Source organism: Pituophis catenifer, unplaced genomic scaffold, assembly GCF_029215685.1.
Source record: "Pituophis catenifer annectens isolate HBS135680 unplaced genomic scaffold, rPitCat1.0.hap2 SCAF_1, whole genome shotgun sequence".
Lineage (NCBI taxonomy): Eukaryota > Metazoa > Chordata > Lepidosauria > Squamata > Colubridae > Pituophis > Pituophis catenifer.
Window position 1 is genome coordinate 258,183,708 of NW_027256881.1, and position 14,855 is coordinate 258,198,562.

Below are 14,855 nucleotides of genomic sequence, written 5' to 3' on the forward strand. Positions count from 1 at the left end.
GAATAGCAATAGCACTTAGACTTATATACAGCTACACAGTGCTTTACAGCCCTCTCTAAGCAGTTTACAGAGTCAGCCCCAACAGTCTGGGTCCTCATTTTTCCGACCTTGGAAGGATGGAAGGCTGAGTCAACCTTGAGCCTGGTGAGATTCAAATTGCCAAATTGCAAGCAGTCAGCAGAAGTAGCCTGCAGTACTGCATTCTAACGACTGCGCCACCACCGCTCCTTAGGAATAAGAGTTGGAAGGGACCTCGGAGGTCTTCCAGTTCAACCCCCTGCTCAGGCAGGAAACCCTATACCATTTCAGACAAATGGTTGTCCAATCGCTTCCCGTGTTGGAGCATTCACAACTTCTGGAGGCAGATTGTTCCACTGATTAAGTGTTCTAACCCAACTTCTGGAGGCAGATTGTTCCACTGATTAAGTGTTCTAACCATTAAGAAATTTCTCCTTAGTTCTAGGTTGCTTTTCTCCTTGATTAGTTTCCGCCCATTGCTTCTTGTCCTACCCTCAGGTGCTTTGAAGACTAGCTTGACTCCCTCTTCTTTGTGGCAGCCCCTTAGATATTGGAACACTGATATCATGTCACCCCTAGTCCTTTTCATTAAACTATACATACCCAATTCCAGCAATCGTTCTTTATATGTTTAGTTTCTAGTTCCCTACTCATCTTCGTTGCTCTTCTCTGTACTATTTCTAGAGTCTCAACATCTTTTATACATTGTGACCAAAACTGGATGCAGTATTCCAAGTCTGGAATGCCTTACCAAGGCATTATAAAGTGATATTAACACTTCACGTGGTCTTGATACTATCCCTCTGTTAATGCACCCTTAGAACTGTGTTGGCTTTTCTCGCACCCTGCTTGGATACCTATTTATACAAATGCCTATTACTTTTCCTCAACTCAGTTATTTTGTTACAATTAACATGCTGATCTGGAATCTCAGCATGAATTTTTATTCTTTTTTTAACATGCTTCCCATATTCTTCTCTTAAATCTTTATCTCTGTCTGTATATGTGATTACATCCTGTCTAGTCAATCTAAGTGTTTCTCCCATCTCTACCGTCTTCCACTGTCTAGCTTTGAAATTATCAGCCTGGATCCCTGTCTCCTTTCCCCAAGTATCTTCCTGCTCCTCCCGTTCTTCTTTCCAGATCTCTTAGAATGTTTTCCCCCTGGTTTGATTCATCAAACATTACTAATTTTATTGATGACTCTTCGTTATCTTTTCGTTGATTCCTCAATTCTGTTCTTCCCTCTATTCCTTCTGGTAGCTCCTTTCTTTCCTGGGGATCTTGGTCATTGCTCATTGCCCTTTGTATGATTTTTTTCCAATTTTTTTATGCCATCCATTAATTCTATAATGTATCATATCCTTTATACTTTGAAACATCCAGTCCATCTCCTCCTCTTTATGTTGCATCTTGTTTTAATAAATTCCACTTTTGGCCAATAGCCCAAGAACCATTTGTTCAAACCTGAAGTTACTCTTCAAAGATACACTAATCACAGTTCTTTATGTTCCATAAGTAGTCAGTCAGTTCCATTTACATAGTCCAGGGAGTTATCCAAGCCTCTTTAAATCACCTTTATAGACTCAGCCATATAACTTTACATTCAGGGTTCACTTTAATTAAGTGTCTTCCTTGTTCCCACATTTAAATCTCCAGTGGTCATAGGATAGATGTATATAGTCCTGTAAATATTTTCACACTCCTTTAAATGAGTATTCCCAGGCTTGTATATTTTTCTTTCACTAGCAGGTGACGCTCTCAGGTTAATTTTCAATATTATTACTAAAAATATGGTTTTAATTATTTTAAATTGTAATTCAATTATAGAAGCAGTGTTAATTTTTTAAATCCGTAATTCCAGCGTTTTAAATTGCCTTCCCAACATCACGTCTTCCCATTTTGAGAGTCTCGTTTCCTATGTTTTTGAAGATTTTTTTTTCTCTCTGTAATTCTTTCCTTCTGGTCTGGTAGTTTTCTCAAAGAGTTTGATCGCCACTTTAACAGATAGTTCTGAGTAAATCCGATATTTCTCTTTTGGGGTTAACTTTCAGGTAAAAAAAAATCCTCTTAACCAGTTCCACACTGTTCACCAAAATCTGCTCCAGGTCAAAGCTTAGATGGTCATTGGCTGTCCCAGCTTCATGGCAGCCATCTTAGACTGTCTCTTCTCGTCATGGTTGAGAAGGAAAATAAGCCCTGGGTCAGGCAGGAGAGCTGTGACTCTCTGAGATCTCGCAGGGCATCCCTCTTTGTTTCACTGCCCTTCCAAGGTAGCTTTGGCTCCTTTCGGAACCCACCAATGGAGAGAACTCAGCATGGAAACACAGAGACCTGTTTTCCATAACTGATCTCGCCGTGATATCCACCGGAAGTCCAACATATGCCCATGATTCTTGATGGGGTTTTTTGCTGGTTTCTGGGCAGGAAGATGGCAAGTTTTCTTTCCCCATTCTTTCATTTTTTTTGCTGTGTTCAGATGAGCTCTTTGAGTATAAAACTACATGCTCTCCTGGCACATAGCAAGAAAAACAACGGAATTTCCAGTATTCAAATTTAAGCCCTATTTAGCAAATGGTAGAAAGCAAATAGTACTTGGCTGATAGCATATAGAAATGAATAATGGGATGCTAATAATGGGGTAAGAACCTGCAGTTACTATTCTTAGTTAGCTGTTGTCTAGATACATGATATTAAGGAACAGCTTAATTACAGATACACATCTTACTACCCTTCTACTTCAGTAAGCATTAATGCAGACACAGAATAATTTTAATATGAATCACTTATTAGCAAAATAAAAACAAACATTTGGTTTTCAGGATTAAAATACAATAGAAATGATAAAGTGATAAGGCCCTCAGAATCTGGTAATCAAAAGAACTTTATGTTTTTTAATAGTAATTTTATCAAAGATTATAATTTCAACAGTAAAAGTTAATACAAATTGAAAAAAGGAATAGAAAGAGTAGAAGGTGCAAAAAAGAAGAAAGGGACAATGGAAAGGGAAATAGAAAAGAAAAATATAAAGAAAAAAGTGATTTCCCATGTTCATCACAATAAAAATAGACAATTTTAGTAACATTACTTTCTCTTAAAATACAACTAATGATATTCCATTTTCCTGTCTTTTATCTATAAACAAAACCATAAAGCATCTCATTTCAATCCTTTTCCACAAAAGTCCACTGAGGATTATCAGAGATAATAGCATATTAACTATTTTAACTTTGATGAAATAAAACCAACTTTATATTCCTTCCTTTTACTTCTCAGATTCTTGATCTTTAGTTCTTTCTAGTAATGTCCTAGAATTTGATGCCCCCCCCCATTTTTTTTCTTTTACTTGTCACAAAATTTTTCACAAAAAGCTTCACAAAACTTTTTTTGTAAATCCAATTTAGGAAAATTATACAGGTCACTCTCTTGGTTTGTTATTTGTATATCTCTTTCATTATATAAAACATCAGCCAGTTTCTTTGATATGTCCAATGTAACATATTTTTCAATATCATTCTAGTAAAAAATCCATTTTAAACCCACTTACTTGTTCTTCATGCTTGTTCCTCTTCCATAACATTTGTTAGACAGACTCTATAAAACAGACCATTTTAAAATTAATTTCTGCATCCATTGTTCCAAGATAACCTTCAATATGTTCAATGTTAAAATATTTTGCTTCATTCTGTAATTATAAATCAAGTTTTTAAATTGTACTCTTTTGTTCCCTCTAATGTCCAGTTTTTAAAATTTTATCTTACTATGTTTCAAATCAAACCATTTTCCCACATGAAGTATTCTTTTTAATTAATTCCAGAATCTTATTTGAAATATGATTAAGTGGTTTAGTCTGTAACATTCTAAAATCAAAATTTTAATTATCCTTTACTGTTTATTTTGAAAAATTCTTGAATTTATTATTAAAATGTATTTTGCTTAAGTATTCAAGGAAATTCACCCAATGCTTTCAAATTTGTAGATTTAAAAGTTCAAAAATTAGGGAGCTTTTAACCATAATTTTCCTTTTTACTACTTCTAATTTACTAATTTAAAAAACTCAATTATAATTTAAGATCCCTATTTTATTGTACTAAGGAAGTAATGAATTTTGACTGAACTGAATAGATTGGGGGGGGTAAGAATTTCTCAGTTGCTAATTCACAGACATAATACATCCTTGTTTGAAATCATAGGAAAATGAAAGTAGAAAACAATCCATACTTCAAAAAAACTCCAACAAGCCTTATTTCCAATTTCTGAATACATTCATTGACATTCTGGATTGGGGTCTCCAACCCCCAGGCTGCAGCCCACTAAAGGCTATGGTCTATTTGGAACTGGGCCATGCGAGAGACAGGTCAGCATTCTTGCGCATATGTACTCAACTCGCAGAAGTGGCAGGCATGCGCATGCAGCTCAATTTGTAGTCCCCCCCCCGGTTGGGCCATCGAGCTGCAAAGGTTGGGAACAGCTGTTCTAGATGATATAGGACACATTGTCATGTGTTTAAATTACTATTTTACAAATCTGGGATGCAAAAATAGAGATGATAATTAGATGGTAGCAAAGAGATACAAAAAATCCAAGCTCTTTGGTGCCAACTAGTGGTAACCCAGTTTCTTTATCCTAAATACCACTGAGACACTATTGGTTTCAATTTACATATCAAGCTATTATTTTGAATTTAAAAGGAACTGTGTATGTAAAAGCCTGTCTTTTATTGAATTATTTTGAATTTAAAAGGAACTGTGTGTATGTAAAAGCCTGTTACTTTTGTTGAATTTTAAATTAATAACAATAAGACAGGTAGTACAAGTAATATCGGGAATAAAAAATACATTTAATTTCATTTAAAATATCACTAACCTATATAATTTACAAATTTTAGAATACAAATTAAAAAAGAAGGAAAGAAAAAACGACACAGCGAAAATTATGAAAAGAAATTTCTGATATCAAGGCATTATGCTTACACAATAGAATAGAATAGAATAGAATAGAATAGAATAGAATAGAATAGAATAGAATAGAATAGAATAGAATAGAATAGAATAGAATTCTTTATTAGCCAAGTCTGATTGGACACACAAGGAATTTGTCTTGGTGCTTACTCTCTCAGTGTACATAAAAGAAAAGATACATTTGTCAAGAATCATAAGGTACAACACTTAATGATAGTCATAGGGAACAAATGAGCAATCAAATCATATTAGGAAACAGTCAATATAAATTGTACGGATACCAGCAACAAGGTTACAGTCATACAGTCATAAGTGGAAGGAGATGGGTGATAGGAACAATGAGAAGATTAATAGTAATGCAGCCTTAGTGAATAGTTTGACAGTGTTGAGGGAATTATTTGTTTAGCAGAGTGTGGCGTTCGGGAAAAAACTCTTCTCGTGTCTAGTTCTCGTGTGCAGTGCTCTAGCGTCGTTTTGAGGGTAGGAGTTGAAACAGTTTATGTCCAGGATGGGAGGGGATGAGAAATATTTTCACATATTTCACATACAGCCGTCTGACTCGTGCAGTATACAGGTCCTCAATGGAAGGCAGGTTCGTAATAATTGTTTTTTCTGCAGTTCTAATTATCCTCTGAAGTCTGTCTGTCTTGTTGGGTTGCAGAATCAAACCAGACAGTTATAGAGGTGCAGATGACAGACTCAATAATTCCTCTGTAGAACAATGAGTTAAAAAACATAGAATCATAATTTTGGATGTATGTTTAAGGGGATTCTGCATTCTTCAATTAGTAAAAGCTTACAGATTACAAAATTCTACTACAGAGTTCTTCTCTTGAAAGAATATTGATATATTTTTACACAATTAGCATTCATGCCAGTCAGTGCAAACAAAATATTCATTAAGATGTCCTATCCGTACATCATTTTTTACATAAAAACATTTTGAATTCAGAACATTTTTTTTAATTTGGTGCCTAAAGATCTATTGGATTACAGTTCCCATAATCTCCCCAAAAGCTGTGTGGTTTCCCAACATATTGTGAGGGTAACCAATTGAGAAATTGCTGCTCAGGATAATTTAGAGCAGGGCTGTCAAATTTGTGGCCCGTGGGCCAGATGTGTCACGTGCTGGCCACGCCCATGCCCGGTTTAGCAAAGGGGGAAAAAGTCCAAATATGCCATGTGACGCCACTGTGACGACACAGGTTTGACACCCCTGATTTAGAGCATAGGAGTCCAACCTTTTTGGCTTCCCTGGACTGCATTGAGTGAAGAGAAATTGTCCTGAGCCACATATAAAATATATAATATTGTTAATCTTTATATAAATCACATAATAATGTTAAATATTTGCAACCTTGTGCAGCATCATTAGCTGCCCAGAGCTGCATGCAGTCCATAGGCCATGGATTGAACATATCTAATTTAGAACACAAATAAGCAGGTAGTGTTTGCAGATGAGTGGCATTTTCTTGATATTAAGTATTATTTCTATTTCTTTACGTTGGTGAGTGAAAGAATCTGTTCACCCTGGTTCATTCTCAGCTTTATAAACTTTTAAGTTTAAATATGTTTTATTTTTAAATGCCTGCAGATGATGTGGAGTATCCTGCTGGCTTAAATGCTTATAGCAGGTAATTATTTACCTTGCTATTTAATTGTCACTGAAGCTCAGCTGTAGAACATGAGGTTTGCATGCAGAAGGTCCCAGATATTCCAGCATCTCCTTGCAATGCTAAGAAACCCCTCTCTGCAATCCCAGAGAGCGATTGCAGGCAGTGCTTGGCCGAAAGAATCAGCAGTCTGACTTGCTGTCCTACACTCTGAACCTTCCCCAGTGGCAGCATCATTACGGTTATTCCGTCCCTTCACAGAGACGCCTTTCATTTCATTAGCTTCTGCTGCTTCACTTGTCTTTTTAGATATTTATTATTCACTCCTGTGAAGCCCAATATAGTTTAAAGATACTGGAAGTGATGGTATTTTTAAGTTTCCTCTTCATGGCTTAGTCTTTAATTATTACAATGCTGCCTAGAATTTTAAAAATGCACAAGTTCCTAGGTTTTCACATTCCTTTGCAATGATGCAACCCCCTGAAGTATTTGCATTAATTTCTTCACTACAGTACTTGATTCATACTAGAACTAATATTGCAGAACTCCAAGATGTATCATTGATAGAACACCCTACTATTAAATTCCACAGTGATTTCCAAAGCCCTGTTGCTTTTAGTTTGAATCGAAACCTTCTTCCCCCCCCCCCCCATGGCCTCTGCTTTTAACCTTAATTTTAACTTTGAAATCAAATATTGTATGGAGAATTATCAGCTATATTTTATCAATACATTGAAACAAATGACAAGTGTGTATTCCAAAAAAATATTTAAGTCTTTTGAATATTTCATGGCAGAGACGTTTCCAATATTTATTTCATTTGTGTGTTAGATTCATGTTGTAACTAAGCAGCTTTTTGGGGGGGTGGGGGTGGAGAATAGCTGTTTCCATGTCCTGAAACACTGAAGGGATCTGTTTCATGAAGTTTTGTATTATAGTTATTATTAATGAACATCAAAAGCTGCTTTGGCATCTGTAGTATCAGCCTTAATGAGCGTCTTAATCAGCTATTAGAAAGACACTAAATTGTTATAAAACAACATATTGTTTTATAATATGTTAAATCTGTGTTAGAATTTAAACTAATAAAGGATTACTGTTTTCTATAATAACTATCTGAATATAAACTTTAACTTGCTGTGAAACATGAGTTCTAAAATTGCCTTCCATATTAATACAATATGTTATAAATAATATTAATATTTATGCTTGATTATCAGGAGGATAACACATTCTTAAGCAAATTTTAATGTAACTGAAATATATCACAGTATATATTTTCTCACAATATATCCTCGTCTACTGAAAGTAATACTAGCTTTTTCAAAACCCTTCATTAACTTGTCAATTATTTTGCAGTTCAATTTTTTTTAAAAAAAAGCCAAGTCTATTCCAACTAATAAATAGTTTTTTCATATTTGATGAAAGGCTGACCTAATTATTTGAGGGTTTTATTTTGTTTTTCAGATAAAAGCAAAAAATTATGACAAAGTAGAAAAGGTAAGCTTCTATGTATACATTAATTTTAAAAAATCAAACTAATAACAATTAGAATATTTATTTTCTCTAGTGTAAGAATGAGTTATGTGCCTACCTTGAGCTAAAATGGTAGCTTTTTTGAGGGATCATGAATGAAATGTTCCATATGGCTGTTTGTTATACAAAATGTATAAAAGTGGGAAACACAGGAAGGTATTTAAGGTATTCATATTAGCATTGTGATATGGTATAGACATAATGAGACCCTCAGGAATGAGTAGGTTGTCATTAAACTTGTTGGTTCTTGTATGTATGAGAATCAGTAGTTCCACATGTTATATATGATTTCCATAAATAATGCATACAAAACATGCTTGTTTGACCAAAGATTATGGAAATCACTCCAGCTGCATACATGTTCCTGTTCTCACAAATGTCCTTCTGTATCTTATTTATTTATTTTATTTATTTATTTATTTTATTTTATTTTTATACCACCCTTCTCCAACAGGACTCAGGATGGTGAACAGCTGAGATAAAACATAACATAAAAAATTTAAAAAACAGTTTAAAAGACATTAAATAATTTCAGCCCTCAATTTAAAACAACCCAGTTAAAACCAATTTCAAATTAAAACCGAAAGGATGGGATCATGCCAGCCCGGCCAGATGAAATAGATGTGTTTTCAGGGCCCAACAAAAAGTCTGGAGGTCTGGTATCGTGCGTATCTCTGGGGGTAGGTCGTTCCAGAGGGCAGGTGCTGCCACAGAGAAGGCTCTCCCCCTGGGGGTCACCAGCCGACATTGTCTGGCCGACAGCACCCTGAGGAGGCCCTCTCTGTCCGAGCGAACTGGCCGGTGGGAGGCTATTGGCGGCAAAAGGCGATCTCGTAGATACCCGGTCCTAAGCCATGGAGCGCTTTAAAGGTGGTCACCAACACCTTGAAGCGCACCCGGAAGACCACTGGAAGCCAGTGCAGCTCGCGCAGGAGAGGTGTCACATGGGAGCACCCCGTCGCTTCCATAATCCCCCGCGCGGCCGCATTCTGGACCAACTGGAGCCTCCGGGTGCACCCCAAGGGGAGCCCCATGTAGAGAGCATTGCAGTAGTCCAGGCGGGAAGTGACGAGTGCCTGAGTGACCGTGCATAGGGAGTCCCAATCCAGAAAGGGACGCAACTGGCATATCAGGCGGACCTGATAAAAAGCCCCTCTGGCCACGGCCGTCACATGCTCTTCTAAAGACAGCCGTGCATCCAGGAGGATGCCCAAGTTGTGAGCCTTCTCCGTGGGGGCCAGTCATTCGCCCCCAATAACCAGCAATGGCACCAGCTGGCTATATCGGGACGCCGGAAGCCACAGCCACTCGGTCTTGGAAGGGTTGAGTCGGAGCCTGTTTCTCCCCATCCAGGCCCGCACGGCCTCCAGGCACCAGGACATCACTTCAAGGGCATCGTTGGGGTGGCCTGGGGTGGAGATGTACAGCTGAGTGTCATTAGCGTACTGATGGAACTCCACCCCAAAGCCACGGATGATCTCACCCAGCGGCTTTACATAAATGTTGAACAGAAGGGGCGACAGGACTGACCCTTGCGGCACCCCACAAACAAGGCGCCTCGGGGTTGACCTCTGCCCCCCTGCCAACACAGATTGTGACCGGTCAGAGAGGTAGGAAGAGAACCACTGCAAAACGGTGCCCTCCACCCCTCCAACTGGTGCAACATGATACCATGGTCGATGGTATCAAAAGCCGCTGAGAGATCTAACAGGACCAGCATGGAGGAACAAACCCCTATCCCGAGCCCTCCAGAGATCATCCACCAACGGAGGGACACGGGTCCAATAAACATGTGGTCGCATTCAGCCATCCCAGAATCCTGTCCACGTCCTCGGGAGCCACAGGATCAAACTCCTCCCAGATAACACTCTCAAGACCTGCCTCAATCATCCCGTCCGGACTTACCCAGTCAGAGGCCAAGCCTTCCCAAATCTGAGCGATCTTGTCATACAGATACTGCACAAAATCCTCAGCTCGACCCTGCAAGGGATCATCCCGCGCTCCCAGATGGAGGAGGGAGCGGGTCACCCTAAACAGGGCGGCTGGGTGATTATCTGATGATGCAATAAGGGCGGCAAAATAGCTAGATTTTGCCGCTTTTATTGCCACTAGGTAGGTCTTAATATGAGACCTCACCAGTGTTCGGTTGGATTCGGAACGGCTGGTCCTCCAACCGCTCTCCAGGCGTCTTTTCCGGCACTTCATCTCCCAAAGCTCCTCGGAGAACCAAGGAGCTAGGTGAGTTCGGTGCCGGGTCAGAGGCCGCAAAGGCACAACGCGGTCCAAAGCCCCGACGGCCGCACTGTCCCAGGCGGCCACCAGGTCTTCAGCCGAGTCATGAGCCAGAGTCTCAGGAAATGGCCCAAGCTCCATCTGGAACCTATCAGGATCCATCAGGCGCCTGGGGTGGAACCACCTAGTCGGTCTCGCCTCCCTGCGGTGGGGTGTAGCGGTTAGAAAGTCAAGTCGAAGGAGCGAGTGGTCAGACCATGACAAGGGTTCGATGGCTATATCCCCTGTATCAAGGCCACTCGACCACTGACCAGAGATAAAAACAAAGTCCAGAGTGTGCCCGCTCGTGTGAATAGGGCCATGAATTAACTGAGTCAGGTCCATGGCCGTCATGGAAGCCATGAACTCCCAAGCCACTTCAGACGTTTCACCGATGAATGGCAGGTTGAAATCCCCCATGACCAAAAGTCTGGGGGTATCAACCGCCACCTCGGCTATGATGTTGAGCAGCTCAGGCAGGGCCATTGCCACGTGGCAAGGAGCCTGGTACATGATCAACAAGCCCATCTGCACTCCACGGCCCCACTTCACAAGAAGGGACTCACATCCGGCTAGCTGTGGAACAGTGGTCTCCCTCGGATCAAGACCTTCCTTTATAATAACCGCCACCCCACCCCCCCGCCCCTGCCCTGAGCTCTCGGCTGGTGGACTGCACGGAAGCCTGGTGGGCACATATCTACGAGGGGAACTCCCCCCTCCTGGCCCAACCAGGTCTCCATAATACCTGCCAGGTCCGCTCCCCCCTCCTGAATAAGATCGCAAATGAGGGGGGCTTTATTTACCACGGACCTGGAATTGCACAGCAACAGCCGAAGGCTCGGGCCCTGAGAGTCTGAACAGCCTGGGGAACGAGAAGGGCTATGGGGACCGGGGCGTGCCACCGCTCAGAGATAGCGAGTGCATGCCCCACCACATGATATGGCCCCCTGCTCCTGCCATATCTGCCCCTCTCACTCAGCGTATTGATGGAAAAGCCCTCAGCAGAATGAACTCTAATGCCCTCCTTACCCCCGGAATCCGCACCCTCCATGGCCCGACTGGCAGCTGGGCCGGACCCCTCCCCCCATGGGTTAACCCCCAAACCCACACAACCCTCCCGCCCCCTAGAACCCCTTAAAAATCTGTCTAAAAATTTCCCCAGAAAATCCCTCAATCCCCTTTTTGCAATATGCCAAAGTTGTTATCTTTGAAGCTCACATTCTAGTATGAACCATAACTATACTTTTTCCCTTATGACACTTCTGGAACAACTTACTAAATAATCAAAATAGTTATGGAAAAAAAATTCACCATATGTTATCAACATGAAGAACCCAATGGATGGGAAGAAGAAATGATGGTTGACACATAAAAGTGGTAGACAATAGAGCTTAGAGTGGCCTCTACAGTTGCTTATATCAATTTGTGTACAATAGTAACTGTTAGAGAGACAGTGTGATGAACTGATTAAAGCCTCAGACCAGGAGGTCTTAAGTTCTGGTCCCATCTTAGCTGGGTGACTTTGGACCAATTACTGTCTCTCAGCCCTGGTGGCAATAACAAAACATTTCCGAAATCTGGCCAAGAAAATTACAGAGACTTGTCCAAGTAGTTGCCTGGATCAACACTGGCTCAAAGGCTTAAAAAAAAAAGTAACATACAGCCATTCTGATAACTGTCATGTGAGATTACAATAGAAGAAGCTCTCCCCTCAAACATCAAAACAACCATGTTTTCTTCAGGTGCTTGGGGCTGCTTCAAAAATGCATGTTTACCCACTTGGCTTCATGTATTTCCTATGCATGTTGGAAGCAGCTGCCCAAGTTGGAAAAATGGCTGTCTTAACAATTCATAAAAAGATGTTTTGTATATGTTTTTTAGTTTATTTATTTATTTATTTTTTCATATTTGTATACCGCCCTACTCCCGAAGGACTCAGGGCGGTGAACAGCCATAATAAATACAAATACATATAGAAGTTAAAAACTATTAAGAAACAGATTAAGTAATTTAGGCTCAAAGATTAAAAACATCCAAATTTATCTAAAGAGGTTTAAAACCCAATTTAAAAGCCAGTTTAAAAGCCAATTAAAAAGGGAGAGTTAGGCCAGACCAGCTTGTTGGAATAGAAATGTTTTCAGGGCACGGCGGAATATGCGTAAGTCTTGGATGTTTCGTAACTCCGGGGGAAGCCCGTTCCAGATGGTAGGTGCCCCCACAGAAAAGGCTCTCCCCCTGGGGGCCGTCAGTCGACATTGTTTGGCTGACGGCACCCTGAGGAGTCCCTCTCTATGGGAGCGAACTGGTCAGTGAGAGGCTATTGGTGGCAGGAGGCGGTCTCGTAAGTACCCTGATCCTGAGCCATGGAGCGCTCTAAAGATAGTAACCAAAACCTTGAAGCGCACCTGGAAGACCACTGGGAGCCAGTGCAGCTCGCGCAGGAGGGGGGTTACATGAGAGCGCCACATTGCTCCCATTACCACCCGCGCGGCCGCATTCTGGACCAGTTGGAGCCTTCAGGTGCTTCTCAAGGGGAGCCCCATGTAGAGAGCATTACAATAATCCATGCGTGAGGTGACAAGGGCGTGAGTGACCGTGCGTAACGAGTCCCGATCCAGAAAGGGATGCAACTGGCGAATCAGGCGAACCTGATAAAAAGTCCTCCTGGCTACGGCCGTCATATGCTCTTCAAAAGACAGCCGTGAGTCCAGGAGAATGCCCAAGTTGCGAACCCCATCTGTGGGGGCCAACGACTCGCCCCCAATAGTCAGAGATGGCGCCAACTGACTATATCGGGACGACGGAAACCACTCGGTCTTGGATGGGTCTGAGTTTGTTCCTCCCCATCCAGATCCGTACGGCCTCCAGGCACCGGGACATCACCTCGAGGGCATCATTGGGGTGGTCTGGGGTGGAGATGTACAGCTGGGTGTCATCAGTGTACTGATGGTATTTCACCCCAAAACCACGGATGATCTCACCCAGCGGCTTCACATAAATGTTGAATAGAAGGGGCGAGAGGACCGATCCTTGTGGCACCCCACATATAAGGGGCCTCAGGGTCAACCTCTGCCCCCCTGTCAACACAGACTGCGACCGGTCAGAGAGAAAGGAGGAGAACCACTGTAGAACAGTGCCCCCCACCCACAACCCTTCCAACCGGTGCAGTATGATATCATGATTGATGGTATCAAAAGCCGCTGAGAGGTCTAGTAGGACCAGGACAGAGGAGCAACCCCTGTCCCGAGCCCTCCAGAGATCATCAACCAATGTGACCAATGCTGTCTCTGTGCTGTACCCGGGCCTGAATCCCGACTGGAACGGATCTAGATAATTCGATTCATCCAGGTACTGAGGCAGTTGTTGTGCAACCACACTCTCAACAACCTTTGCAACAAAGCAAAGGTTGGAGACAGGACGATAATTTGCTAATACAGCTGGATCTAGGGAGGGCTTCTTGAGGAGGGGCCTCACCACCGCCTCTTTCAAGACGGTGGGAAAGACACCCTCACTCAAAGAAGCATTTATAATCTCCTGGAGCCAGCCTCCCGTCACCTCCCGGGAGGCCAGTACCAACCAGGATGGACACGGGTCCAATAAACATGTCACATTTAGTCTGTTCAGTATCCTGTCCACGCTTTCGGGAGTCACAGGATCAAACTCTTCCCAAATAATATTCTCAGGACCTGCCCCTGTCATCTCCTCTGGATCAATCCAGTCAGAGTCTAGCTGTTCACGAATCTGAGCAATTTTGTCATACAGATAGTGTACAAAATCCTCAGCTCTACCCTCCAAGGGGTCTTCCCGCGTCTCTTGATGGAGCAGAGAGCGGGTCATCCTAAACAGGGCGGCTGGGCGATTATCTGATGACGCAATAAGAGTAGAAAAGTAGTTACTCTACTCTTATCGCCACTAGGTAATTCTTAATATGAGATCTTACCAGTGTTCGGTTGGATTCAGAACGACTAGCCCTCCAACTGCTCTCTAGGCGTCTTTTCCGGCACTTCATCTCCCTCAGCTCCTCAGTATACCAAGGAGCCAGGTGAGACCAGCGCCGGGTCAGAGGCCGCAAAGCCACGACTCGGTCTAAAGCATCAGCCGCCGCCCTATCCCAGGCGGCCACTAAGTCCTCAGCCGAGTCGTGTGCTAGAACCTCAGGAAATGGCCAAGCTCCATCTGGAATCTCTCAGGATCCATCAGGCGCCTGGGGCGGAACCACAGTTAACATGCATGCAAAACAAGATTGGACATATTTGAGCATTTTAACATCAGACAATCCCAAGGAAATAGGCTACACTGGAAAGTTTAAAAAAGAAATCACAAAGGAGGGCAGGAGCAAATAGCTTTTTTGTTGTTCACAGGAAAACTACAATGTGCTTAGTCTATTATGTTCATTGCTCATAATAAATATAAACATTAACATAAATACAACATGCTTTAAAATATTAAAACTGTT

The 14,855-nt window shown here is 41.8% G+C and overlaps 1 protein-coding gene across 1 annotated transcript in view; it reads left to right on the forward strand.

Moving 5' to 3' along the window:
• The window catches only part of CSTF3 (cleavage stimulation factor subunit 3), a 65,700-nt gene that overhangs the window by 35,950 nt on the left and 14,895 nt on the right, over positions 1–14,855 (forward strand). The window contains exon 4 of the mRNA XM_070934495.1: positions 8,060–8,092. Coding sequence (XP_070790596.1) covers positions 8,060–8,092 — 33 coding nt within the window. The remainder of the gene's footprint in view (positions 1–8,059; positions 8,093–14,855) is intronic.